The following is a 26,610-nucleotide window of genomic DNA, read 5'->3' as shown; positions in this document are numbered from 1 at the left end:
GAACCAATAAATAGCAAGAATCAATGGGTTTTTAAAATCTTCTTGGTTTTTTTGTACGGACATGGGTCATCAAATTAACCAGTTCCATTGGCTAACTACTGAGAAACAGTGATACCACAAATGTTGCAGTTTTAATTCGGAATTGTTAAAAACCCTTTGCGTATTAGCACAAGCATTGTACTTTTTTTACAACAAAAAGAAACATAGGAAACACATGTTTGTGAGGGAAAATTGCATACTGAATTTCTGATTCATTGAAAAACCTTGAAAATCATCAAATTCACCAGGTCAAAAAGGTTCAATTATGAGGAAAGATTGAAGAGGCTGGCTTTGTCTTCCTTGGAGCAGGGGAGACTGAGGGGTGATCTGATTATGATATACAAAATTACAGAGGCATGGCCAGGGTAGATAGTGAGAATTTCTTGCCCTATGGCAGACATGTCTAAGACCAAAGGGCATAAGCTTAAGGTGAGGAGCAAATGATTTAGAGGAGATTGGAGAATTTCTTTTTTTCACCCAGAGGTTTGTAGATATGTGCTGCCAAGGAGGGCGATGGAGGTTGGTGCGCTAGGAACATTTAAGAAACATTTAAGAGCACTTAAAATGTCAAGGTATGGTAGCCTATGGACCAAATGCAAGTAAATTGATTAGTGTAGTTTGAGGTTTGTTAATCACATTTGCATGGTGGGCCAAAGGGCCTGTTTCAATGCTGCATGGACTCTGATTCTAGATAGCAAAGGCTTCTGGAACAAAAGAGTGAAAGAGTAACCAAATAAATCATAGTCATAATTTGAAAAAAAAACTACCTTGTCTCAATTTGCAACAGTTAGCTACAACACAGCTATTATAAATTTAGCTAAGTGAAATGTGGAATGGCATGGTGGCTCAGTGGTTAGCACTGCTGCCTCACAGCACCAGGGACCTGGCTTCAATTCCATCCTTGGGCCACTATCTGTGTGGAGTTTGCGCATTCTCCCTGTGTCTGCGTGGGTTTCCTTCGGGTGCTCTGGTTTCTTCCCACAGTCCAAAGATGTGCAGGCAAGGTGGATTGGCCATGCTAAATTGCCTGTCGTGTTCAGGGACGTGTAGATTAGGTGGGTAATAGGGGGATTGGTCTGGGTGGGATGTCTGAGGGTCAGTATGGACTTATTGGGCCAAAGGGCCTGTTTCCACACTCTAGGGATTCTGTGATCTAAATAGCACAGTATATTGGCTTCAGGCCAGATTGGTTAGAGCAGTGATTGTATGCCTACCACCCAGCACTGCCAAACTTCAAAAAAAAGTGAGGTGGCTGTCCTTTTGCATTGTTCCATAAAACAAGTAACTGAAGTTGCTTTAGTCCCAGAGGACCATTGGGTTGCTACCTTTAGGTCTAGGTGACTGCTGGCAGTTTAATTTGAGAGCCACCAAGCCTCGGTAAGAGGATAAGTTGAGAAGATGTGACTTCTGTGGTAACTAGTTCCACACACACAAGTAATTTCTTAAATGACTGAGAAAGTTTCATGGGACATTATGTCCTTGAAAACAGAGATTACTTTTAAAAGTAGTGTTTAGACTTAGTGATGATTACAGGTCTGAATTAATGACCAACCTAATGATAAGTGACTCCTAAATCACAGTGACTGTAAATAAATTGAACTTGATAATATATTTGATGATTTAAGGGTGAGCCACAAAGTAAGGTTTTCTGTTTTTGGTATTCTAGCCTTCAATCATTATTACACAAGAAATCCACCTTGAACCACAAAATCCAGAAATATCCCCTTGTTTTTGAAGCCCCGCACGGAGTTCTCACTAACTAAATTTAGCTAGGTAATTTAGTCGTTTTAATACCGGAGTAATAATCCAGAGGCTGAACTTCAGGCAGATTGTGAAATTGAACTCAATCACTGGACTATCACTGAATTCTTAAATGTATCTGGGGGGCCTTCAGGACAGGAAAACAGTATTTAATTAATCCATTTTATTTTCTGTACGTGTTAATAACATTTTGTTAAGAAATGTATTTGAGTACCGAAGTCACTCTGGATCTTGTCTGTTTGAAGTGTTAGACCTTTTTAAAAGTAATCTCCTATCTCTTTTCAAGCCCAAAGGGGGTGCCTTTGCCATGGTTTCCTCATTTCTCTAACCTATTTGTATTACCTTTGTAATGTTATGTTCACATCTACATTCCCTAAAATACTGTCCAATGTTGTCATTGACAAATTTGAATATGTGGTTATTTCATCACAGTTGTTAATTAAATGCTGTAAATAGAGGCCCCAGCTTGTTTAGGGTCACATTTACCATTTAGACTACCTGCTAATTCTGTGTACATACTGTCAATAGTTTGCCCTCAAATCTGTGGACTTAAGCTTCGACTAACAGTCTGAGATATTTTATCCAAGGCCTTACGGGAGTTCATTAAAATCATATATGTAGACATTCCTGTGCTCACACTTCAGGCACCTCTACAAAAAAAACTTCTTCGTCAGACGTGAAATACTCTTTTGCGTATATTTGTTCTGTGATTAGATGAATAATTTCATCTCATTCATTCACTGTCACCAGAAGTATTGATCAGCAATTTCCCAAAAACTGATGTTAAACTAGCATGTTTATGATTTCTCTCTTCCATCCTGTCATCTTTTCTTAAATAGCAAAGTGTTATGCACAATTTTCCTATTTAAGGAAACAGTTCTTGAATCAAAAGAACTTGGGAATATAGTCGATAGAATGTCAATGAAATTTAAAATTTTCTGATGGAAACCATCTGGTTCTGAGATTTTGACACTCTTTAGTGTTTTTTTTTTGTAGTTACGTTGTTAATTTTAGAGAGTGCTGTCGTGATTCTGTAATAGTGCCCTTCAATCTTCTGGCTTGTTGACTGCATTCTCTACCAAAATATTGATGTGACATAGTCTTTCAGCATGCTATTTATTAATTATCATTGATAATATTACTGATAGCTTAAGGGCCCAGGTTGTTCCTGATCATCATCTTCCAAACGTAATAGTTAAACTTGTCTTGCTTTGATGTTGCTAACAAGTTTCTTCTATCCTCCCTTTTTGTAGCTTTTATGATCTGTTTTGATACCCTTTGATGTGATTAGTGATTTTCCCATTAGCTGGTTTCAAATTTTTACTTTGCATGTGATTTGCTTAGGTACTGTGTTTTTTCATCTCTTTGTCTGGCTTTTTTGGTAAATAGAGCTCTTCTGTTATTTGAAGGTAAGGGAAACACTATGAGGAAGAAAACTGTTTTGAGTTAATCTCAAATCTGTTTCAAGTATACCTGCATGGACAGTAATTGTAAGAGTTGTAAGAAATAGGAGCAGGTATAGGCAGTTTAGCCCAGCTTAAGTCAGTTCATTCATGCAACAAGATCATGGCTGATCTGTCCCAGACCTCAATTTCTTTTTTGTGCCAGCTCAGAGTGCCCCTCAACACCTAAAATTTCAAAAATTATCTGTTTCGTAAGAACTTTAGTGATATCACATCAGCTACCCTTTTGGGTGGAGAATTCCATTCCATACTCTCGGAGAAGAAATTACCTCCTCCTGTCTCCCTATTTATTTCAGAACCCCCTTCCCTTCCCCCATTTCTGAAGAAGGGTCGAGGCCCGAAACATCAGCTTTCTTGCTCCTCTGTTGCTTGGCCTGCAGAAAATTATAGATCAGTTAGACTAGCATCTGTTACTGAGAAAATGCTGTATCCATTATTAATGAATTTAAAAAATAAACAGCATGATAGAAAAACTGACCAGACTTCATCTAGCTGTACCAGAGATAATGGGAACTGCAGATGCTGGAAATTCCAAGATAATAAAATGTGAGGCTGGATGAACACAGCAGGCCAAGCAGCATCTCAGGAGCACAAAAGCTGACGTTTTGGGCCTAGACCCTTCATCAGAGAGGGGGATGGGGGGAGGGAACTGGAATAAATAGGGAGAGAGGGGGAGGCGGACCGAAGATGGAGAGTAAAGAAGATAGGTGGAGAGAGTGTAGGTGGGGAGGTAGGGAGGGGATAGGTCAGTCCAGGGAAGACGGACAGGTCAAGGAGGCGGGATGAGGTTAGTAGGTAGCTGGGGGTGCGGCTTGGGGTGGGAGGAAGGGATGGGTGAGAGGAAGAACCGGTTAGGGAGGCAGAGACAGGTTGGACTGGTTTTGGGATGCAGTGGGTGGGGGGGAAGAGCTGGGCTGGTTGTGTGGTGCAGTGGGGGGAGGGGATGAACTGGGCTGGTTTAGGGATGCAGTAGGGGAAGGGGAGATTTTGAAACTGGTGAAGTCCACATTGATACCATATGGCTGCAGGGTTCCCAGGCGGAATATGAGTTGCTGTTCCTGCAACCTTCGGGTGGCATCATTGTGGCAGTGCAGGAGGCCCATGACATTCCACATTAAGCAGAGGTTCACCTGCACATCTGCCAATGTGGTATACTGCGTATACTGCATCCACTGTACCTGGTGCGGCTTCCTCTACATTGGGGAAACCAAGCGGAGGCTTGGGGACCGCTTTGCAGAACACCTCCGCTCAGTTCGCAACAAACAACTGCACCTCCCAGTCGCAAACCATTTCCACTCCCCCTCCCATTCTCTTGATGACATGTCCATCATGGGCCTACTGCACTGCCACAATGATGCCACCCGAAGGTTGCAGGAACAGCAACTCACATTCCGCCTGGGAACCCTGCAGCCATATGGTATCAATGTGGACTTCCCCAGTTTCAAAATCTCCCCTTCCCCTACTGCATCCCTAAACCAGCCCAGTTCATCCCCTCCCCCCACTGCACCACACAACCAGCCCAGCTCTTCCCCCCCCACCCACTGCATCCCAAAACCAGTCCAACCTGTCTCTGCCTCCCTAACCGGTTCTTCCTCTCACCCATCCCTTCCTCCCACCCCAAGCCGCACCCCCAGCTACCTACTAACCTCATCCCACCTCCTTGACCTGTCCATCTTCCCTGGACTGACCTATCCCCTCCCTACCTCCCCACCTACACTCTCTCCACCTATCTTCTTTACTCTCCATCTTCGGTCCGCCTCCCCCTCTCTCCCTATTTATTCCAGTTCCCTCCCCCCATCCCCCTCTCTGATGAAGGGTCTAGGCCCGAAACGTCAGCTTTTGTGCTCCTGAGATGCTGCTTGGCCTGCTGTGTTCATCCAGCCTCACATTTTATTATCTTCATCTAGCTGTACACTTTGTTATCACCACTGACACCACATCTTTTAATTTAAGAAAGAAACTGGATTAAGTGGAAACCCACACAAAGATGAGGAGAACATGCAGACTCGACACATTCAGCCACCCTAGGCTGTTGAAGCTAGGCCCCTAGTCCTGTAAGGCAGCAGTGCTGATCATTGTGCCACTCTGCTGCCTCATATCCCAGAGACCCCTGCACATTTTTGGGGTCACCCATTTAAAAAAAGTCTGTTTTGAAGCTTCCTACTCAAGTGTGTAATCTTATGCTTACCCGCGTTAAACTCCACTTGCCAATTTTTTGCACAGTCACTCAACCTATCTATATCTCTTTGCAGAATCCTTGAGTCCTCACCCAACATGACTTCCTGCCTATTTTCATCTTTAGTCAAATCCTTCAAGTCATTGATATAAGTAGTGAGCAATGAGGCTCAATGACAGACCCAACCTGAAAAAATCTGCTAATCCTGACACTGTCTTGTGCGATCGCCATTTACGTGGTGTTTCATCAAATCCTGCCTGGAGCTCCAAGAATGATGCATCTTGGTTCCCCTTATCCTCAAATGACTCTTAACAAATTTATTAACCATGATTTCCCTTTCACAGAGCTATGTTAACTTGGACTGTGGTCAGTTTTTCTATCATGCTGTTTATTTTTTTAAATTCATTAATAATGGATATAGCATTTTCTCAGTAACAGATGCTATTCTAACTGATCGATGATTTTCTGCTTTCTATTTCCTTCCCTTTTTGTGCAAGCTCATCACCTGAGGTTTAATCAAATCCAGGCACCTTATCTTCATTTTGTCCCAGTAGTTTATCAAATATGTTGTCTCTACTAATAGAGATTGTAAAAAGGTCTTTCCTCCCATTAGCACCTTGGGATATTAAGTTTAACTACTTTTTATATGTCAGCAGAAGCATGTTTATATTTTGGATAATTTTTAAATTTTATGTTTCTTGTCAATTTATTTATTGATTTTCTCCCTCTGTATTAGAATTTTAATCATCTACTGCTGATTCCTTAAAATTCTTAGCCCCGTGGCCTAACTTCTGAGTTCAGTAATACTATGAGATATCTCAGCAGAATTGGGCCATCGAGTTTGCTTCACCCTTTGATCATGGCTGTTTATTTTTCTCAACCTTATTCTCCTTCCTTCTCCCTATAACCCTTGATCCTTGTATTAATCAAGTCCATTGAGGATGTGACAGTTGGAGTGTTGATGAAGGGGAACCAAGAGATGTATTATACCTGGATATCCAGATGGCATTTGATGAAACATCACAAAGAAGGCTATTGCACAAGACAGAAGATCTCATCGGGCTAATACATTTGATGGATTGATAGGTTAACACAAGACAGTGCCAGGATTAGCAGGTCTTTTTCAAGTTGGGTCGGTCGTTGAGCCTCATTGTTTACTATATATATCAATGACTTGATATCTCTGTCTTAAATACACTCCATGACTTGGCTTCTACAAATCTCTGTGGCAATGAGTTCCACAGATTCGCCACCCTTTAGCTGAAGAAATTTCTGCTCATCTCAGTCCTAAAGTTTTGTGCCTTCGCTCTGAAGCTATGCCCTGAAGTCCTAGTCTGTTCTACTGTTGGAAACATGATTTCCACGTGAATTAGGTCCAAGCCCCATGGTATTCTAAAAGTTTCATGGAATGCCCCTTAACCTTCTGCACGCCACAGAGTACTGACCCAGAACCCTCAACTGCTTCTAATATGACAAGCCCTTCATTCCTGGGATCATCCTTGTAAACTTCCTCTGGACTAGCACATCGTTCCTTAGACATGAGGCCCAAACTGTGCTCAATATTCCAAATTCAGTCTGACCAAAACCATGTACTACCTTAGCAGTACATCCCTTTTTTTAGTATTCTAGCTCTCCTAAAATGAATATTAACATTGCACTTGCCTTCTAACTGCTAACTGAACCTGCATGTTTACTGAGGTTGCAGACTTGTATGCCAAGCCAGTGTGCTCGATAGGTGATTTTGTCACCCTGCTAGGTAACATTGTTAGTGCACCTCCAGTGAAGCGTTGGTGTTCCGTCCTGCTTGTTATTTATATGCCTCAGTTTGCTGGGGTGGCTGGTATTAGTTCCGGTTCTGTTTTTCAGTGGTTGATATATCGGGTCCTGTTCACTGTGTTTGTTGATGGAGATCTGGTTGGAATGCCAGGCCTCTGGAAATTCCCTGGAATGTCTCTGTTTGGCTTGTGCTATTATGGATGTATTGTCCCCGTCAAATTCATGTCTGTCTTTGTGTGTATTGACATCAGTGAGAATTGGTCAAATCTGGTTGGTGTTTGTATATCACTATTGTAGTTTTCTTCCAGCTTGGCCTCTTGTAATGTTTCTCACAGCCCTTGCATGGTATTTTGTATATTACGTAAGTTTTATTGGTTGTGAGTATGGAGTCCTTTACATTTGTTGGTAGCTGTCGCAGGGCGGTTGTTGGTTTGTGAGCTACCCTGATACCTAAGGGCCTGAGTAGTCTTGTCATCTCTGATATGTCCCTGATGGCTGGTAGGGTGATGAGTATGTCTGGCTATGTTGTATCTATCATCTTGTTGTGGTCTGTTGTAGAGGTTATGGAGGATTGTGTTTTTTGGGTCTCCATTCCTTTCAAAAATTCCGTTCAAGTGCTCCTGTTCTGCTTTGCGCCGTTTCAGGTTACTGCAGTGTGTTGTGGCTCATTTGAATAATGTCCTGATGCAGCTCAGTTTATGGTTGCTGGTACTCCTACATCCCAATACTCAAGACCCCTAGGTATTAGGGTAGCCCGCAAACCATCAACCTCCCTGGGACAGCTACTGACGAACATAAAGGACCCCAAGGACTGAGAAACATTACACAGACCAAACTGGAAGAAAACTGGCAATAAGGATACACGGACACCAACTAGCAACCAAAAGACACGCCCAATTCTCGCTGGTTTCAATATGCATAGACAAAAGACACACATTTGACTGGGATTTCCGGAGACGTGGCATTCCAACCAGAACTCCAACAAATATATTGAATTTGACCCAGTATACAAACCACTGAAGAACACAACTGGAAGTAATACCAACTACCCCAGCAAACAGGCATGTAAATAACAAGCGGGATGGAACACCAATGCTTCACTGGAGTTGCATTGACGATGTTACCCAGAAGGGTGACAGAACGTCTGAAATCAAACACACCGGCTTGGCAAGCAAGTCTGCAATCTCATCCACAGCCCGAGCTACAAGTCTCCTCAACGACTGCATGCTTATTGTAAGAGAATCCTAGATTCTGATTTCTAAATCCTTTTGTGCTTCAGATTTCCAAAGCCAATTCCCTACTTGGAAAATAGTCTGTGCTTTTTTTTCATCCTACCAAAATGCATAACCTCACATTTTCCCACGTTGTGCACAACCTTTCCCACATTATAGTTTGCTCAATTGTATGCCATAGTGTTTGATTGGATGCTTCTCTTGACCACCATTGTTAATCACTGATGGCTTATTCCCTTCATTGAGTTCTTCTTTGACTGGAACACATCTTTGATTGTTATAAATTTATGTCTGTCACTGCTCATCCATTGACTTCCTTTTTTTTCTAGTTTGCCAGCCCACTTTAGATTTACTTTTTCTCCAAATGCCTGTAAATGCAGTTACTTAAGAACACTGTTTGACACTCGGGTTGCTCTCCCTCAAACTGAATGGAAATTCTACCGTTTTTGCATTCTCTGGTCCCATGAGGATCTCTAACTACTAAGAAATTAAGATCTCCTCTTAATCCCACCTGATGACACATTGCTAGATGTCAAACGGTCTCTTTCAGGTAATTCTGCAATATAACTTTAGAAACAAGTCTTGATTAATTCTACAAATCTAACATACATGATAGCCTTGCCCAGCTGATTTTCCTGGTCAATACGCAGATTAAAATCACCTGTCACGATTGTAGCGCCCTCCTTTAATGCCTCTATTATTAATGCTTTGCAGTAGAGTGAGCTCTTCGAGACTCCTACCTGTGACATATTTACCTTGCAAGACCCTATTTCTGTCCAAACTAATTCCACATCATGATTTATCACATCGATCTCACTGATCCCTTTTTTTCATTTTGTCAGGCTGTTCCATCTCCTTTTTCTTCCCCTATTCTTTGGAAGTGTCAAATGTCCTTGAGTGTTGAATTTCCAGACAATCATTAATTTCTGTTCATGCCATCAATTCATCCATCTTGATACAAATGCTGCATGCATTCATATAAAGGATCTGGAGCTTTGATTTTTTTAAACTGTTATTTCTTTTGTTCTAATTTCTACTGCATCCTGTATATTTTCTAACCTTTATTGTCATATTTTTATTATTACTCCCCTCTTTAAAACCCTACACCTCTGGTCTTGTTTCCTTTTTAAACTGCCCTTTGATTGAACTACCCATCCTAGATGCGATTATCAGTAAACTGATCCGAACATTGTTCAAATGCAACTGTCCCAATTGCGCACTCTTTCTCCATTTCTGGTGCAATGTATTACGTGAATTGGAGTTTATTTCTCTCACCAATGCTTGAGCCATGTATTAACGTGTCTCATCTTATTTACCCAATACTTGCTTACACATCACTCGGGTAGCAATCCAGATATTATTACATTTGAGGGTCTGCTTTTAATTTCTCCCTCAAGCTGCACATAATGCCTGAACAGAATCTGTTTCATGGTCCTACTCAAGTCATTTTTACTTCCGTGGAACCATGAAAAGTTGGTCTCCTCTTCATTCCAAGTTCCTTTCCAGTCCAGAAGAGATGGCCTTAAGCTCGACACCAGGTGAGCAACAATGCATTTGGGACTCTTTGCTGCAGTGTGCAATATCTATTCCCTTATCTGTACTGTCCCCAATTACTGCAACATTTTTCTCCCCTCATTTGAATGGCACTTTGTACCATAATGCTGTAGTCACTAAGCTCTCCTTCTCTGCCTATGTGGTGCATGACTGCTTCCTGAAACATTGTGGCTCAAAGATTGGTGTGAGAAATATGTTCCAGTTCATTGGCACTGGTACCAGCAGTGGGGAAAGAGAGCTCTTGCATTGCAGCAGGTTTCATTTGAACCATGCTGGGTTTAGGCTCCTGGGAGAAAACTCCCAACAAGAGTTGTGGGGCAGACTTCAAAGGCCTGCTCTTGCTAATGAAGATCCTTGAGCAGCTAACACTTGCTGCAGATGTGATCGCCGTGGATTGCATCGTGTCAACCTGTGGTCTCATGGTTACAGTTGTGGTGTTTTGCCAACTTGGCCATCTCTCTTCTGTTAGTTAATTTGGTTATTAAACATGTTAAAAGTGAATATCCTAACTGTATTCTTCAGGTTAACAAAGTGTAAAGCTGGATGAACACAGCAGGCCAAGCAGCATCTCAGGAGCACAAAAGCTGACGTTTCAGGCCTAGTCCCTTCATCGGAGAGGGCTCTGAAATAAATCAGGAGAGAGGGGGAGGCGGACTGAAAATGGCTATCCGTCTTCGGTCCGCCTCCCCATCTCTCCCTATTTATTTCAGAATCCTCTCCCCATTCCCTTTTTCTGATGAAGGGTCTAGGCCCAGAATGTCAGCTTTTGTGCTCCTGAGATGCTGCTTGGCCTGCTGTGTTCATCCAGCTTCACACTTTGTTATCTTGGATTCTCCAGCATCTGCAGTCCCCATTATCTCTGTATTCAGGTCCTGGTTTAAACTATTCTGCCAATGAAAGATGTAGAAGGAATACCTGCCTTTTTTCCCCTCTGGCATGGCACTTTTTTTGACAAAAAGAAACCTATTGGTGGGGCTCCCTGACACTGATTTTTATCTCCTGCCGCTGCTCTCTGATGCAGGCAGCTTTTCCCTTTATGAAGTTATAGCCCCACATTCCGTCAGTGTTTTTCAAACTGCTGACTTTGCTTTATTTCAAGCATGTTATGAACCTTTCATGCTGGAATGTTCCTGCACTGTTTCTCTTGCTTTGTGTCCTCTCTCCTGCTGTTTTTCTTGTCAAACAGGAGGAGGCTGTCTGAGCATCAGCATCCCTACTGTAAATGATGGCAGAATCCAGTTTGTGAATGTAAAAGACAAGGCTTGAAGCATCTACAACTACGTTCAGCCAGAAGTGCCAAGTGAATACTGCATCCATTCTTAAGTCTAGGTTTTCCACCATTACAAAAGCTGATCTTCTGATTTAGTTCGCTTCATGTGAAATTGGGACAAAAAAATGCATCCAGTGTGCTCCCAAAAGCTGAAGGCCCCATGCATGTTCCCGCTGTAGTGCTGAAGAATTGTGCTTGAAACTTAGCCTTGCCTGGAACCAGTTAGTTCTATTCTGGTTACAGCAATGACATCTAGCTGGCAGTGAGAAATTAAATAAAAACAAACCATTGCAAATGTCCCAGACAAGTAACATCTTCGAAGAGAAATATATTGAACACTTCAGATATCACTAGTTTGAAATAGAAGCAAGGAAAATGAGAAAGGATGGAATTGAACGAAGAGAAGGTCTATGATTCGTTGAAATACATTCTGCTTGCCTGAAGAATGCAAATCCGACAACATTCAAAAAGCTCAATACTAGTCTAAACAAATAAACCGTATCCACCAGCTTATTTGCTCACTCCATGATTGGTGCAACATGACTACGTTTTTGCACCATCGAAGGCAGGCTAGAAGGATGATTGCTTTAGCTTCATGAAAATACTGCCATCTACACGTTACCTTCCTAGTTTCTCGGCATGCAAACTTGAAAGTATATTACTGTTCCTCCATTGTAAGTAGATGAAATTTTAAAATATCTTGCCTCAAACATAGGTGCACATACATCCCATCAGTTGTGGTAGTTCAAGAAGGCAGCTCTTTGAGCACCACCTTGACAACAATTAAGTACAGGCGTTAAATGCTATCACTGCTCATTACCAGCATTCCATGAATGAATGAAAGAATATTCTTTTAGACAGAACTTTTAAATTAATGCTGAATTGGATGCTGTTTGGTTTATACTTAGAAAAATTTCTGATTTCTGATTTAGGATTGAAATGTCAGAGTTTTGAGTTTAGATTTAACTGTCTCGAGCTAATTTACCTCAGTGGATCTGATTGAAATCTTTATAACATGGGAGGGAACTATCAGTTGAACTGATCTAATGACAAGCAGGCACCAGATAATTTAAAATTAATGCTTGATAGGTTAGGATTGTGGGTTAGTTTCTATCTACATATTGGATCTTTCTCAGTAAAGGATATACATGTCAAATTGCAAGGTGATGAAAAATTGCATCAAAATTAATTAATTGCAATAGTTATCAAATGAAAGTAGTAGTTAATTGTGAGCTGGGTTTCCAGCTAGCAAAACCAGTACGGGATCGGGACAGGTGACAGAAGCATCAAATCTGTCTTGCAGAAACCATAGCAACACAAAATAGAATTTGTTACAGGCCTAAAAGCCATTTAAATATAGCACTCATGACTGCATGTGCTACTTGTGAGGAGAAAAGCTGAGCGTGTGTTAAAAATGATTCATTCAGGTAAACTGGACTGCCCTCAGAACTTGATATTCCTTGCATTGCTATATAAAAGCTGACTGATATGCACTACATTGTGTTTAAAATGCACGTTTCACGACAGCTTATGTTAATTTTATAAATGCAGTTGCAGTTAACACTCAGACTTTCCTCTAAACTCAAGTAAGTCACTCAGTTTTCTGATCATGTGTAGGAGGTTGAGAGGCAACCTTAAAAAAATTTATAATATAATGAGGTGTATAGATACAATTAATCGTAGTTGAAATGTCTCATCCTAGGGAAATGACAAGACTAGGGAACACATTTTTAATGTGGGGGAAAGAGACTTTAAATAAAACATGAGGGAAACATTTCTTTTAAACAGTGTGGTTTATGTATCGTGAACTTCCTGAGGAAGTGGATGATGTGGGTGTAATTACAAGATTTTAATTAAAAAATGTGGATAAATACATGAATAGCAAAGGTTTGAGGGGATACACGCCAAGAACAGGCAGGTGGCATTAGTTTCGTTCGAACGATTTTAGGCATGGACTAGTTGGACCAAAAGTTCTGTTTCTGTGCTGGATGACTGTGATTCGTGGATTGCCCCATGGTTGCATCTGAGGGATTTCTGCAATATGATTGGTAATAGCCTCTCCTTACCCATCACTCCAATCGGACAGTTATCTCCCAAAAGTGCAGTTTGGAGTTATGCTCCAGTGCAAACAAGAGCAGTAAATGTCATTTATACAAATTCATGTAAAGTACATCATGAATTAAATCATTCTGTTTAATTCACTCACAGGATGAGGGTGTAGCTAGTATTTATTGCCCATCCCAGAGGATAGTTTAGTTTACCTCATTGCTGTGGGTCTGGTTTCTCGTATTCTAAACCAAATAAGGATGGCAGTTTCCTTCCCTCAAGAACCAGATGGCTTTTTTCAACAATTGACAATGGATTCATCAGCATCATTAAACTTTCAATTCCAGATTTTTATTGAACTCAAATTTCACCACCTTCCATGGAAGCATTTGCTGTTCATGTATGTGAATTTAGAGTATGATGAGCTGCAGGTGCTTGTCCTTGTTGGAGGTAGAGATTATTGATTTGAAAGCTGCAGTTGAGGGAGCCTGATTGCTGTATGGCACCTTGTAGGTAATTTGCAGGTTGTCATTGTGCGCTAGCAGTAGAAAGAGTATATTTAATGTGATGAGCGAGGTTCAGCGCAATTCAGTGTTTTGTCTTAGATGGTGTTAAGCTGCTTGAGTGTTGTTCAAGCTACCCTTATATAGGCAAGAGGAGAGTATTCCATTACGCTCATCACTGCCTTGTGCCTTGCAGATTGTAGTCAAGCATTGGTGAGTCAGGAGGTGAAATCTCAGCCTCCTGTCTGCTCCCTGGCTGCAGATTTTCAGTTCATTCACAAGTTTTTTTGGACAATGGTGAAACCCAAGTTATTGACAGTGAGGGATCAAGCAATGGTAATACTGATAAATGTCAAGGATAGATGGTTAGATTCTCGTTGGACGTTGTCATTGGCTGGCACTTAAATGTTATTTGTCACTTTGTAACCCGTGCTTGAATGTTGTCCAGTACTTGCTGCACTTGAGCCTGTCTGCTGCAATATCTTAGGTGCAAATAAACAGAACATGTGAACATGTCAGTTCTAACTTTATCTTTGTCATTAAAACAACCTAAAGGTTGTTGGGCCTAGAACTAAATGGAGCCTTGCTGTAATGTTTATCTTCGCATGCCTGTGCTCCAGCAACCAGAACTACCTGTTTTTGTGCTAGGCATCAGACCATGCAACAGAGTTTTAAAATGAGAAGTGCTGGAGAAACTTAACAGTTTTTGTAGCACCTGTGGTGGAAGAAACAAGAATTTAGCTTTAAGTCCAGTCTGACAAGTACCTGCACCTGAAAGGTAGAGAAAATTGTTTTTTATGCTGTAGACAGAGTTGGAGGACGAGGAGGAGGAGCAAGTAAACAGACTGAGTGCTCAGAGCCAAAGATGCAGAGTGGCTAATGGTGGTGAAGGGAAGATGGAGATGTAAAAATGGTCAAAGGTCAGAAAATGGAAAGTTCAGAGTTCTAATTTGGTTCATTTGTTTGGCGTTTTGGCCAGAGTTCTTTCTGGAGTAAACAGTCAAAATACTGCCTTGATGTCAAGAGTGGACTCGTTCTTCTCTTAAGAAATTTGACCTCTGTCCATGTTTGAGTCAAAGCATTTATATGATACCAGTTTGGGATTTGCTGTGTAATTCTGTCCACAAATGGCAAAATATTTTCAATGGGTCATTGTGTTAGCACATTGTGCGGCACAATACAAAAGCATAGAGGTCAGGAAGGACCCTTATGCAATACATTTTTTGCGAAATCTTTTGCATTTGTTTACAGTAGTGCAAGGACTTTAACTGATCTCCAGCTATGGGCTAGTGAAGGAGAAAAATAACTTAATGTCTGTGTTCCTGATATTCCAGTAAATTGGGTGAATGCATTTTTGAATGTCACCTAATAATCAGGTCATGTTTTGCTAAAAATGTGCAAAATCAAAGAATGGCTTCCACAGGAAATGTTAGAATGCACCTCGAGGTTGTACAGATTTCTAAGGATGAAGCAGTAGGGCAAAATTAATTTTGTATTTCTAGGGCAAGGGGAGGTGATAGCATTGTGGTATTATTGCTGGACTGTTAATCCAGAGACCCAGAAAACATTCTGGCGACCTGGGTTCAAATCCTGCCATGATAGATGGTGGAATTTGAATTCAATAAATAGCTGGAATTAAGAATCTAATGATGACCATGAATCCATTGTCAATTGTTGGAAAAACCCATCTGATTCACTAATATCCATTGGGGAAGGGAACTGCCATCCTGACTTGGTCTGGCCTACATGAGCGCACACACATAGCAATGTAGCTGACTCTTAACTGCCTTCTGGGCAATTCGGGATGTGTAATGAATGCTGCTTGATCAGTGATGCCCTCATCCTATGAATGAATAAAGGGATTTAAAACGAGTGTGAAGTCAATGGCTGGAGAATGCATTCAAATACTGAAGTTTGAGTCCTACCAAAAAAAATCTGGAATTAGGAATTTAATGATCATGGATCCATTGTCGATTGTAAGGAAGAAAATCCATCAAGTACTTAAAGTCCTTGTATATTTCAGTAAACTCTCCTCTCGTTCCCCTTTATTCCAGTGAGTACAAGATCAGCTTACTGAACTTTTCCTCATACGACAGCCCCTCAATTACTGGGATCAGCATAGGGAATCATCTGTGGGCTGTCTGTAATGCCAGTATGTCTTTCCTTAGCTGCACAGAATTATTAACAGCTTTCCAGATGTGTTCTTGACTAGTGCTTTGTGTAGTTTTAGCAAGAGATCCCTATTTTTGGAGTCCATTCCTTTTGTAATAAAACCCAATGTATTTGCCTGCCTTATTGCCGGCTGAACTTGGGTACTAGATTTTTGAAATTTAGACACAAGGATTCCCAAATCCCTCTGTTCTGTAGCCTTCTGTAGTCTTTCTCCATTTAAATAATATTCAGCTTCTCTGTTCTCCTTGCTAAAGTGCATAACCCCATGTTTTCCCACATTATAAACTATCTACTGAATTCTTGCCTGCTCGCTCAACCTGTCTATATCCCTCTGTAGGCTATGTCATCTTCATAACTTGTCTTCCTTCCTATTTTTGTCATTTGCAAACTTCACTATACTGTGTTTACTTTCACTTTGTTAATATATTCTTTGTCAATAGTTATGGCCCCAGCAGTGATCCCTGTTGTTCTCCAGAGGTATGGTATTGGGCGAGTATATGAGCAGTGACAGCCAATACTAATCTATGCAATGATTGGGCATAAATTTGTCCTCTGAGGTGTAGGTTTTGCACCAGTGATCAATCTGCCCCCTCTTCCTTCCTGCCCCATTTCTTTAAAAATATGAGAGAAATAAACCAGCTAAATCATACTTGCTGCATATTGCAGCACTGCTATTATTTATCTATAATTTTGAAAAACCAAAGCAGGGTGAACAGAATAGAGATGGTAAGTTGTACTCTGGCTGAATTATGCCATCTTGGAGAAGGAAATGTCACAAACTCCCTTGTGTATAATAAAAAAAATCTAATTGGTGGTCAAGTTTATCTCCAGAATCTTGACGTACCACGCGTTTAATTTTTAATGCCTCCTCCCTCAAGCCTGATGCTGGAAGTGTCATTTTGTTTGGAGGCTGTCAATCTCGCCTTAAATGCAAAACAACATGCTTTTACAAGTGTTGGTATAGTCCTTTCGCTAGTGTCCACCTTCTGTTTAAAACAAACATAGCTAAATGTACTTTTAGATGTTTGAGCTTACTGATGTATGCAATAATTTGCATAGGATTAGAAATAAATTCAGAATTTAACTGCTGATCTATAGTTATTGTCTACTACAACAGTGAAATTTACTTCAGTTTTATCTGAACTTGCAAAAGCCAAGATTCTGTCAAATTTGATGTGGTATCTTTTGGTTGTTAAAGGTGCTTTGTTAACTAATGACAATTTATCCTGTCAGATATATTTAGGAAGCTACAATCTACCGTCAACACAAGTTTTATGTCGACCTTTTAATGCTTGTCCGGATCATTATAAAGTTGGGTAATAGATTCTTCACTCAGTTCATTCATACAGACTAGATACCCTAACTGATCTAGTCCTATTTGCCAGCATTTGGCCCATTATCCCTCAACCCTTGCTGTTCAAGTGCCCATCCAAAAATTTTGCCATACTGTAGAATCCTGCAGTGTGCAAACACACCATTCAGCCAGGCATCTAGTCCTATTTGCCAGCATTTGGCCCACCTTTTATATGAACTATCATTTTTGGATTTGGCGGCTGGTTTTATAGCCAGATGTCCTTCCTGCCAGTGGTCCTCTGTATTTTCCTGGACTGGGGACTGGTGCCACTTGCCGCTGGACTGCCTGCACCACCAGCTGGGTTCTTTTATTGCCATTAAGCATGAGAAAAAATTTTGCCATACTGTAGAATCCTGCAGTGTGCAAACACACCCTTCAGCCAGGATCTAGTCCTATTTGCCAGCATTTGGCCCATTATCCCTCAACCCTTGCTGTTCAAGTGCCCATCCAGATGCCTTTTTTAAATGTTGTAATTGTACCCACCTTCTTCTTTCTCTGGCTGCTTGTTTCACAAATGTATCATGTTCTCTGTGGAAAAGGTTGCCCCTCAGGTCCCCTTTTAAATCTTTCCCCTCTCAACTTAAACCTATCCCCTCTAGCTTTGAACTCCCCTATTTGTGAAAAAGACCTTGGTTGTTCACCCTGTTCATGCCCTCATGATTTTATAAACCTCGATAATATCACCCCTCGGTTTCGGACACTGTAGGGCCTAAAGCCCCAGCCAATTCAACCTTTCCCTATAGCTTAAACCTTCAACTGCCGGCAACATCCTTAAATCATTTTTGAGCCCTTTCAGATTTAACAATATCTTTCCTATAGCAAGGAAACCAGAATTGAGTGCATTATTTTAAGCAGCCTCACCGATGTCCTGTATAATTGCAACATGACATCCCAAGTCGTATACCCAATGCTCTAACCAATGAGAGCAAGTGTGTCAAACACTACCTTCACCACTCTGTCTCCCTGCAGCGCCACTTGAAAGCAACTGTGCTCCTGTACCCCAAGGTCCCATGGTTTGAAAACATTTCTCAGGTCCCTACCATTAACTGTACAAAGCCTGCTCTAATTTGTCTTTCCAAAATGCAACACCCCACATTTATCTAAATTAAACTCCATCTGCCACTCCTCAGCTGGCTGAGCTGGTCAATATTCCATTGCATGCCAAGGTGGCCTTCACTGTATACTACACCACTGATTTTGGTGTCAGCTGCAAACTTACCAAGTGAACCTCCTGTATTCACATCCAAATCATTTGTATAAATGACAAAGCAGTTCACCTAGCACCAACCCTCGCAATGCACCACTAGTCACAGGCGTCCAGTCCAAAAAAAACCCTTTATCACCACCCTCTGTCACCTACCTACAAGCCAATTTAGTACCCAGTCAGTTCCAAGGAAGGATCACCGGACCTGAAACGATAACTCTCTTTTTCTCCTTCACCGATGCTGTCAGACCTGCTGGGCTTTTCTGGCAACTTTGTTTTGGAATCCAATAGACGAACCTCCGTGGATCCCAAGTGATCTCACTTTGTTAACCAGTCTACTATATGGAACCCTGTTGAATGCTTGCTGAAGTCCACATCCCATGAAGGCTCTGCCTTCATCAGTATTCTTTATCACTGCTTCAAAAAAATGTCAGTCAAGTTAGTGAGATGTGATTTCCCATGCACAGTGATGTTGACTGTCCATGATCAGTCCTTTTCAAATTCATGTAAACCTCATCCCTCAGAATCCCCTCCAACAACTTAGCCACCACTAATGTCCGGCTCAACAGTCTATAGTTCCATGCTTTTTCCTTATCATCTTTCTTAAGTAATGACACCACATTAGCCACCCTTCAATCTTCTGGCAATTCACCCGTGGCTTTTGATGCTACAAATATGTCTCTGCAGGGGCTCAACGATCTCAGTTGAACCAAAGTATTTCAGTCGAGGTTGCTCACTTGGTTTTTTCCAATGCAGCTTAATACAGAATTTAAACTTAGTTTTCAAGCCATTCCTGTACGAGAAATACCCTGGAAATGTTTGTACACTCCTCAGTTTTTTCCCTTTTCTCTTATAGCTTTGCTGATGTTACGTAGCTTGAGCACCTTTTATATGAACTATCATTTTTGGATTTGGCGGCTGGTTTTATAGCCAGATGTCCTTCCTGCCAGTGGTCCTCTGTATTTTCCTGGACTGGGGACTGGTGCCACTTGCCGCTGGACTGCCTGCACCACCAGCTGGGTTCTTTTATTGCCATTAAGCATGAGAAAAAATTTTGCCATACTGTAGAATCCTGCAGTGTGCAAACACACCATTCAGCCAGGCAATTCCACAGTGACCCTCCAAAGAGCATTCCGCTTTCTTAGCCTATCGTTGTAACCTTGCATATCCCATGGTTAATTCATCCAACGTGCAAATCCCCGGAAATTGTGGGTAATTTAGCACAGCCAGTCCACCTAACTTGGGCATCTTTGGACTGTAGGAGGAAACCAGAGCACCTGGAGGAAACATGTGCAGACGTGGGGTCAGTGTGCAAACTTTACACTGACAGTTGCCCAAGGCTGGAATTGAACCCAGGTCCCTGATTCTGAGGCAGCATTGCTAACAATTTGAGCCTCCATGACTTCCTTACAGAAACAAAGTTAACTTGGTGAGATACAGAAATCTGAGGATCTGTCAGATTCTCCAGAGTTTTTGGAACTCCACTCTCCCCACAATACACCCAAAACAAAAACATGATTTGAAATTGTTTTGTAAATCAGGGTGCTTAAGTGGAAAACTAACCCCTGTCATTTTTATGTTTGCAAGTCCTTGTATCTTTTTTTAAACTGCTTACCAGTGTGTTCATTGTGTGGGTCTAATCCAGTCATTTCTATAGTTGAAGAAATAAATTAGCTAAAGCCCCTTCATTGTGCAATTCCAGCTAATGGAATGGAATTTACTTATTCTAAAACTTGTATTTGTTTCGCAGTGGAACATTTTGTTTTACTACTCTAGCTAGTTTGAAATTTTCAAATTGTCTATTATACATTCATGGGAATGAGTGGTATCTGGAGAAATGTGAAATAAAGCTCTTTTTCAAACTTCGGTTTAATTTTGATCAAAAATGGGTTATTTAATACTCACTCGATTGAATTATTTGTCAGTAGAAATAGTAAGGTGCTGAATATGTTTTGTTTTTGCACAGCTCCTTAGAAACACCATGAACCCAGTATACAGTTCACCTGCTTCGGGGGTTCCATATGCAAATCCAAAAGGAATTGGATACCCAGGCAAGTTGATAAATTAATGCTATTCCAGTTAAGAAATGTGGTTAATTATTGCTGGGGAATGCAGGAGTCTAATGGCGAAAGGTTACATAAAGTATTGAATGCTTGTGACTTTAACTTCAAACATGCATTGAACTAGTTTAGGGAGCTTGACTAAAGAACACCAAATTCTTGCATTCTGTTGGAAGATTGGGCCAGCATGGTGCCTAACATTTCTGGGACTGGGTTTGAAACAGGCTGTTGGAGGCGTTTTATTACTGTGACTTCAAAACTTTCGTTAGTCATGTTCATGACTCGTCGTAGTTCATTGTCCATCGCCAATGTCAGTGATTTCCTCTAATCCCGTTTACTTCCATTCACTCTGCCGTTAGAATTTAGAATGTGAAGAACTGTGCTTGAAAATGGGCATGTTAGTCAGTGATCATTGTCATGTTTATAAAAAGGAGTGCATAAGATGAATTTTAAACCATTGTTTCTTCTCTCTTTAGATAATGATTCTGAAACAGTTGAAACATAGCACATGGTATAGTTTAGCTTTATATTGGATAATACGACTAATCTGTATGGTTAGTTTCTGTGTACTGAGCTTGATTATTTGTCTCCTTGGCAATTCTTTTGGCTAATTTTAAATTCACATTTTTTTTAAACTATGCAGGTTTTCCAGTGGGTTATGCAGCAGCTGCTCCTGCCTTTTCTCCTACAATGTATGCTGGTACAAACCCAGCCTTCCAGACAGGTATCACACTTGTTAATGATTACATTCACATCAGTCACACATAGCAAAAATACCTTTTTAACTTTAAAGCACTGATTTTCAAGCCACAATTATTTTCTTAGCGTTTGTTTTTGGATTGAGGTTGAGCAGATTAAAATGTTGTGAATATGCAAATTTAATCTTAAAAGGTTAAAAGTAATAAGTAAATGGTTGTGTCTCTCTAAATCATTAAAGGCATTGTTTGTAAATTTATGTACCAATTTAGTTGAGCGATATCGGCTCAATTTGTTCTGCTTTGACATGAAGCTTAGCCCCAAATCCAGAGGACCTTCACCTCGAGTGAGATCCAAAGCTTACATCCTAAATGTCCCAAAACAAGAAATGCTTTGAAGCACACTAATTATGATGGAAAAAGCAAGAGCTATTTCATAAACATAATACTGATACTTGTAGGATATGTGATAATTACCAGTAAATCAGACTTTGTGTTAATAAGGTCGTGCCAATTATGTTAGCTAAATCATGGGGTGGGGGAGATCTCAGCTCTTAGAATAGGGAAGTCATTTCTATCCTACTTTGCTGAAATCTAATTTTTGATTGTGCTGAAAGCCAACTGGCCAAACCGTAGGGCAACTAGTGCGCTACATTCACACTGTCCAGAATCTTCCTTTATTAAGTTCTTGTGCCTTTCAAAATAATTAGCACAGGATCAGTAGTACTCCCAGTAAATCTACAGGGAGTTTGAAGCAGGCAGAGAAGAATCTTTGAATGCAATTCATTTTTCACTTCAGCAAGTAAAGAAATCAACCTGAAGCCCCATTTTAAGTTCAAATCCCATGTGTGTTAGAGAATAAGGATTTGTTTTTCCAGTCTCACATTAGCAAAGCTGTCTATTCCAAGAGGAGATGTGCACTGTTCTGAAATTCAGAGGTGATCATAGTCATAATTCCTGTAAGTTAGATCTGTTTAACATTTTCTTAAAATTGCTAAACATGCTGAGAAGTGGTCTAAAGTTAGGAATTGTAGATAATTGCAGTCAGGGAGTTGTTAAAATAACTGAGGTATTGAGTGTGAAACGTTAGTGGATTTGAGAATTAAAATGCAGGTTTCATTAGATTTGTTGCATTTTTCTTCAGCCTGTTATTTATTTGAATAGGTAAAGGCAATTGCATATGGCTGCTTATCAATTTGCTGATTTACGGTCTACAGCTGTGTGTTTTTGATCGGAAGAGGTCAATTGGAGAATCACTAACATGTTGTCATCATAAAGTTGGGAATGATGGAAATATTATGATTGAGTATGCAATATTGGTTGATATTGTGTGCAGAGGACTCCCATGTTTCCAGAGGGATATGGATTAACCGAGTTGGCGAAGGTCTGGTAGATGGAGTTCAATGTAGGTAAATGTGAAGTCATCCATTTTGGTTGTAATAACAGTAATAGGGACTATTACTTGGACAGTAAAAAATTGCAGCATGTTGCTTTGCAGAGAGACCTGGGTGTCCTTGTGCATGAATCGCAGAAGGTTGGTTTGCAAGTACAGTAGGTAATTAAGAAGGGAAATGGAATTTTGTCCTTCATTGTTAGAGGCATTGAGTTTAAAAACGGAGTTTATGTTGCAGCTGTTTAGGGTGCGAGTGAGTCCATAGCTGGAGTACTGCGTGCAGTTTTGGTCTCCTTGTTTGTGAAAAGATGTACTGGCAGAGGAGATTCACTAGGTTGATTCCAGAGTTGAGACAGTTGGCTTATGACTAGAGGCTGAATAGATCTGGATTACATTCATTGGAATTTAGAAGAATAGAGGAGATCTTAAAGAAATATCTGAAATTACAAAGGCAGTGGATAGATAGAAGCATGAAGGCTGTTTCCACTGGCGGGTGAAACTAGAACAAGAAGGCATTGTCTCAAAATTAGGGAGAGCAGATTTAGGACTGAATTGAGGAGGAACTTCACAAAGGATTGTGAATCTGTGTAATTCCCTGCCCAGTGAAGTAGTTGAGGCTTCCTCGTTTTATAAAGTAAGACTTTTTGAATAATAAAGGAATGAAGAGTTTTATGGTGAGAGGGTGGGTAAGTGGGACTGAGGTCACAAAAAGATCAACCATGTGATCTTATTGAATGGCGGAACAGGCTCAAAGGGCCAGATGGCCGACTCTTGATATAACCAGAGTGAGAAAATAAATATTAAAGGGCTCAGCATCTTTAGAAGCCTGACCAACCTACTAAGAGAAGCAAGGGATGAAACAGCAGAAGTTCTGAACATTGTTTTGCAGTTCTCTCTGGGTATATCTGTAATACTCGAGGTCTGTTAACCTTGTGCCGTTGCTTAAAAGGGAACATGGAATGGATCAAATAATTACAGACTAACCATTCTCACCTTGGCTGTGGCAAACTGTTTCAATAAAAGACTTCCGAAGACCCAAGTTGTCATTTAGAAAGATGACAATCAATATTTGTGTTTATCAAGAGAAGTTGTGTTTTCCTAATTTGTGTAAATATTTTGAGCTACCGAAGAACATCAATGCGAGTTGCATGCTGGATGTATGGATACCTGGATTTTAGCAACAAATTTGACATGGCTGAGGTATATGATGTAAATGTAAGCAGCATGATTAATTTGTTTGCAGGTGAAATGAAAGTTGTTTGAGATTAATTGTGAGGAAGAAAGTTGTTAAACTTATCAGTGCATGTATCCGTGTAGGCTTAAATTGTCAAATAGAATCCATTCTGGAAATATGTGGGTTGAGGCTTTCGGGAGATCAAACAAAACAAAGCAAAAAACACAAGTAAGGATAGGTAACTAAAGTGTAGAGTATCAAAGGGTCATCGAAATGAGTGTCCTTAAGTGTTTGTGTCCAGATTGCTGAAGATAATCATAAGTATAGTGCTGTCTCCCTTGTCTTGGTCTTGCAAAAACTATGTGATTGCTTTAGACAGAGCACTGAGGCGATTTATGACAATGTTGCTTGAAACGGCGAATTCTAGCTGAGTTTGTTTTCTCTGGATCAGAGGAGGCAGAGACTAGACTTAATTTGTACAAAATTAGGTGAACCTAGATTTACTCCAGGGCTGCTTTTTGATCTTTGAAAATTATTTTAGTTTTCAAGGGCTCATTTTTAACTCTACGTACAGATTCATTTATAAAGTGACTCAATCACGTCACAAATGTAGTTTCTGTATCTCTCTTGACATAGAAGGAGAAGCAGATTTAGAAAATTTGTAAATATCTTAAATAGTTCTATTAACTCTCCCTTACACTTAAACCACCAGATAGAAGGAAAGCATTAATTTCCTGTATTGTTTAATTTGGTACAAGACAATAGACATAAGTTAATAACAAACTTTTTCAAAGTAACTGGTGCACACGCACCCAATAAGCCATCACTCTGAACCCATCTTCAGACTGTTAATTACACAGTGAGTTTCCTTTGCATACACCAATCTGGAACATGTTAATTAGGAAGCTACTACCTATTTTACTGCATCTCCAATCTCAGCCTCACTTAATTTAACATAAGATGCGCACTGTCCATTGTAACAGCATCTATTTACACTTTTCACTTTGTAGAGTTCAAGAATCTCTGCAGTCTTAAACTCAAGTATTGGGTTTCATTAATAAGAAGTTAATTACCTCCATCGTTTCATGTTCTTCTGGCTCCCAGTTTACTGAACATTTTTTTTTGACAGGCTTACGATCATTCTTTTCTTTGCAGCCACCATTTCTTTGCCCTCCCTACAGCTTGTTTGTTCCCTAATGGCACCACTCACCTCCCCCTCATCCTGTTGCACCACCCATCTACCATAACCCCTTTTGCAGGAGTGTTCTTCTGCCTCTTCACTCATTAGTCGCCACTCACACCCACTTGGACCTGGCAGATGCCCTGCCGGGTTAAGTGGCACAACTGTTTGCAAACGCTGTGACGTCTGGCCCATTAACACACACACACGTACGGCTTCATTTACTAATTGCTTTCTGTTCCTCCAATCGCAAACTGTTTCTCCTATTTTTGTGATTCGAATCTTGAGTGTACTTACCAGCAGCAAATGCATGAGAGAACAAACCTGTATTTGGAGGAGCAGGTCTGAATTGATTCTGTCTATTTCACTTTTCGAGGTGATTTTTCGAACAATCATTGCCATTGTGACTGTGTTTCTGGGACACTTCTGGTGTCTTTTGGGAATGAATTGTTCTGTGCAGCTTTCTCGACCGTAAACTTTGCTTCTCAGTGACTTTGAACCTCTGGTTTGGTATTGTTCTAAAATTTCTGTATTATGTTTTGTTTCAGGTTATACACCAGGCACACCTTATAAAGTATCATGTTCTCCAACCAGTGGAGCAGTGCCACCTTATTCCTCCTCTCCCAACCCGTACCAGACAGCTGTATACCCGGTTCGAAGTGCCTATCCACAGCAGAATCCTTATGCGCAGGTCAGGGTTGGGTCTTTTGCTGAAAAATCTGTTAGATATGGCATGAGTTTGAAAGCCAACAGCTTGGGCTTTGTCATTTAATAAAGCTAGGCAATATCTCTTTTAAAGAATGAACTAATTTGCTTGCTTTGAAACTCTTAAGGTTTCAGAAAAATAACTTTGTGTAGGCTGATGCCAGTTATTGTATTACAAGTATTCTTGACTTGTTCATAATGAAATATGAATGTTTGCTCAAACTCACAAACTCACCTGTACTCATTTACAACAAATTGTTGTAGCTTCCTTAGATATGATCCTTTACCACTTCTTTGTTTTGCATTTTGGTTTATGCAATTTTGAAACATACTAGAAATCCTGAAAACTTAATTTCTAAATTGTGTTCCATTGCATTTCCCAAGTTTACATCAGGTGCTTCTGAAATATTGATCACTAAAATATGTTCTATTTTTGCATTATTAATGTCTGCAGGAATGAATCACAGATCACACGCAGGCATATCACTGTATAAACGTGGTGATATTCATGCATAATGAAGATTGTTTTGCGTCCCCGGCTTGTTCAAAGTTGCCTGATTAACTACCATTTTATTTAAAAATTCTTCAAGGTAGACCACAGAATGGCCCACATGGTTTTAATTATTGGATGATGAGGAATACATTTAATTTCTAAAGAAAATAACTCTCTTTAGCTTGTTTTGAGCTGGCTGATTGCATGCTGTTTGACGTCATCCTTGTGGTTCATGGTTGGATGGAGCAATGTGAGCAGTTTCACACCCTCCGTTCTCAGAACAGCCCTCGAAATTGTTAATTCCTAAAATCAGCAATTTAGAAACATCCCTTTCTTAGTACGAAAGAAGCAGACGTATAT

General features: G+C 40.5%; 1 protein-coding gene across 1 annotated transcript in view; it reads left to right on the top strand.

Annotated features, from left to right (window-relative positions):
- fam168b (family with sequence similarity 168 member B) overlaps positions 1-26,610 on the top strand; it is a 50,234-nt gene that overhangs the window by 8,159 nt on the left and 15,465 nt on the right. The window contains exons 2-4 of the mRNA XM_048542038.2: positions 20,517-20,601; positions 21,254-21,334; positions 25,601-25,743. Coding sequence (XP_048397995.1) covers positions 20,532-20,601; positions 21,254-21,334; positions 25,601-25,743 — 294 coding nt within the window. The 5' untranslated portion in view covers positions 20,517-20,531. The remainder of the gene's footprint in view (positions 1-20,516; positions 20,602-21,253; positions 21,335-25,600; positions 25,744-26,610) is intronic.

The sequence above is a fragment of the Stegostoma tigrinum genome, chromosome 14 (assembly GCF_030684315.1).
Source record: "Stegostoma tigrinum isolate sSteTig4 chromosome 14, sSteTig4.hap1, whole genome shotgun sequence".
Classification (NCBI taxonomy): Eukaryota; Metazoa; Chordata; class Chondrichthyes; order Orectolobiformes; family Stegostomatidae; genus Stegostoma; species Stegostoma tigrinum.
This window is presented reverse-complemented; position numbering and strand designations above follow the sequence as displayed.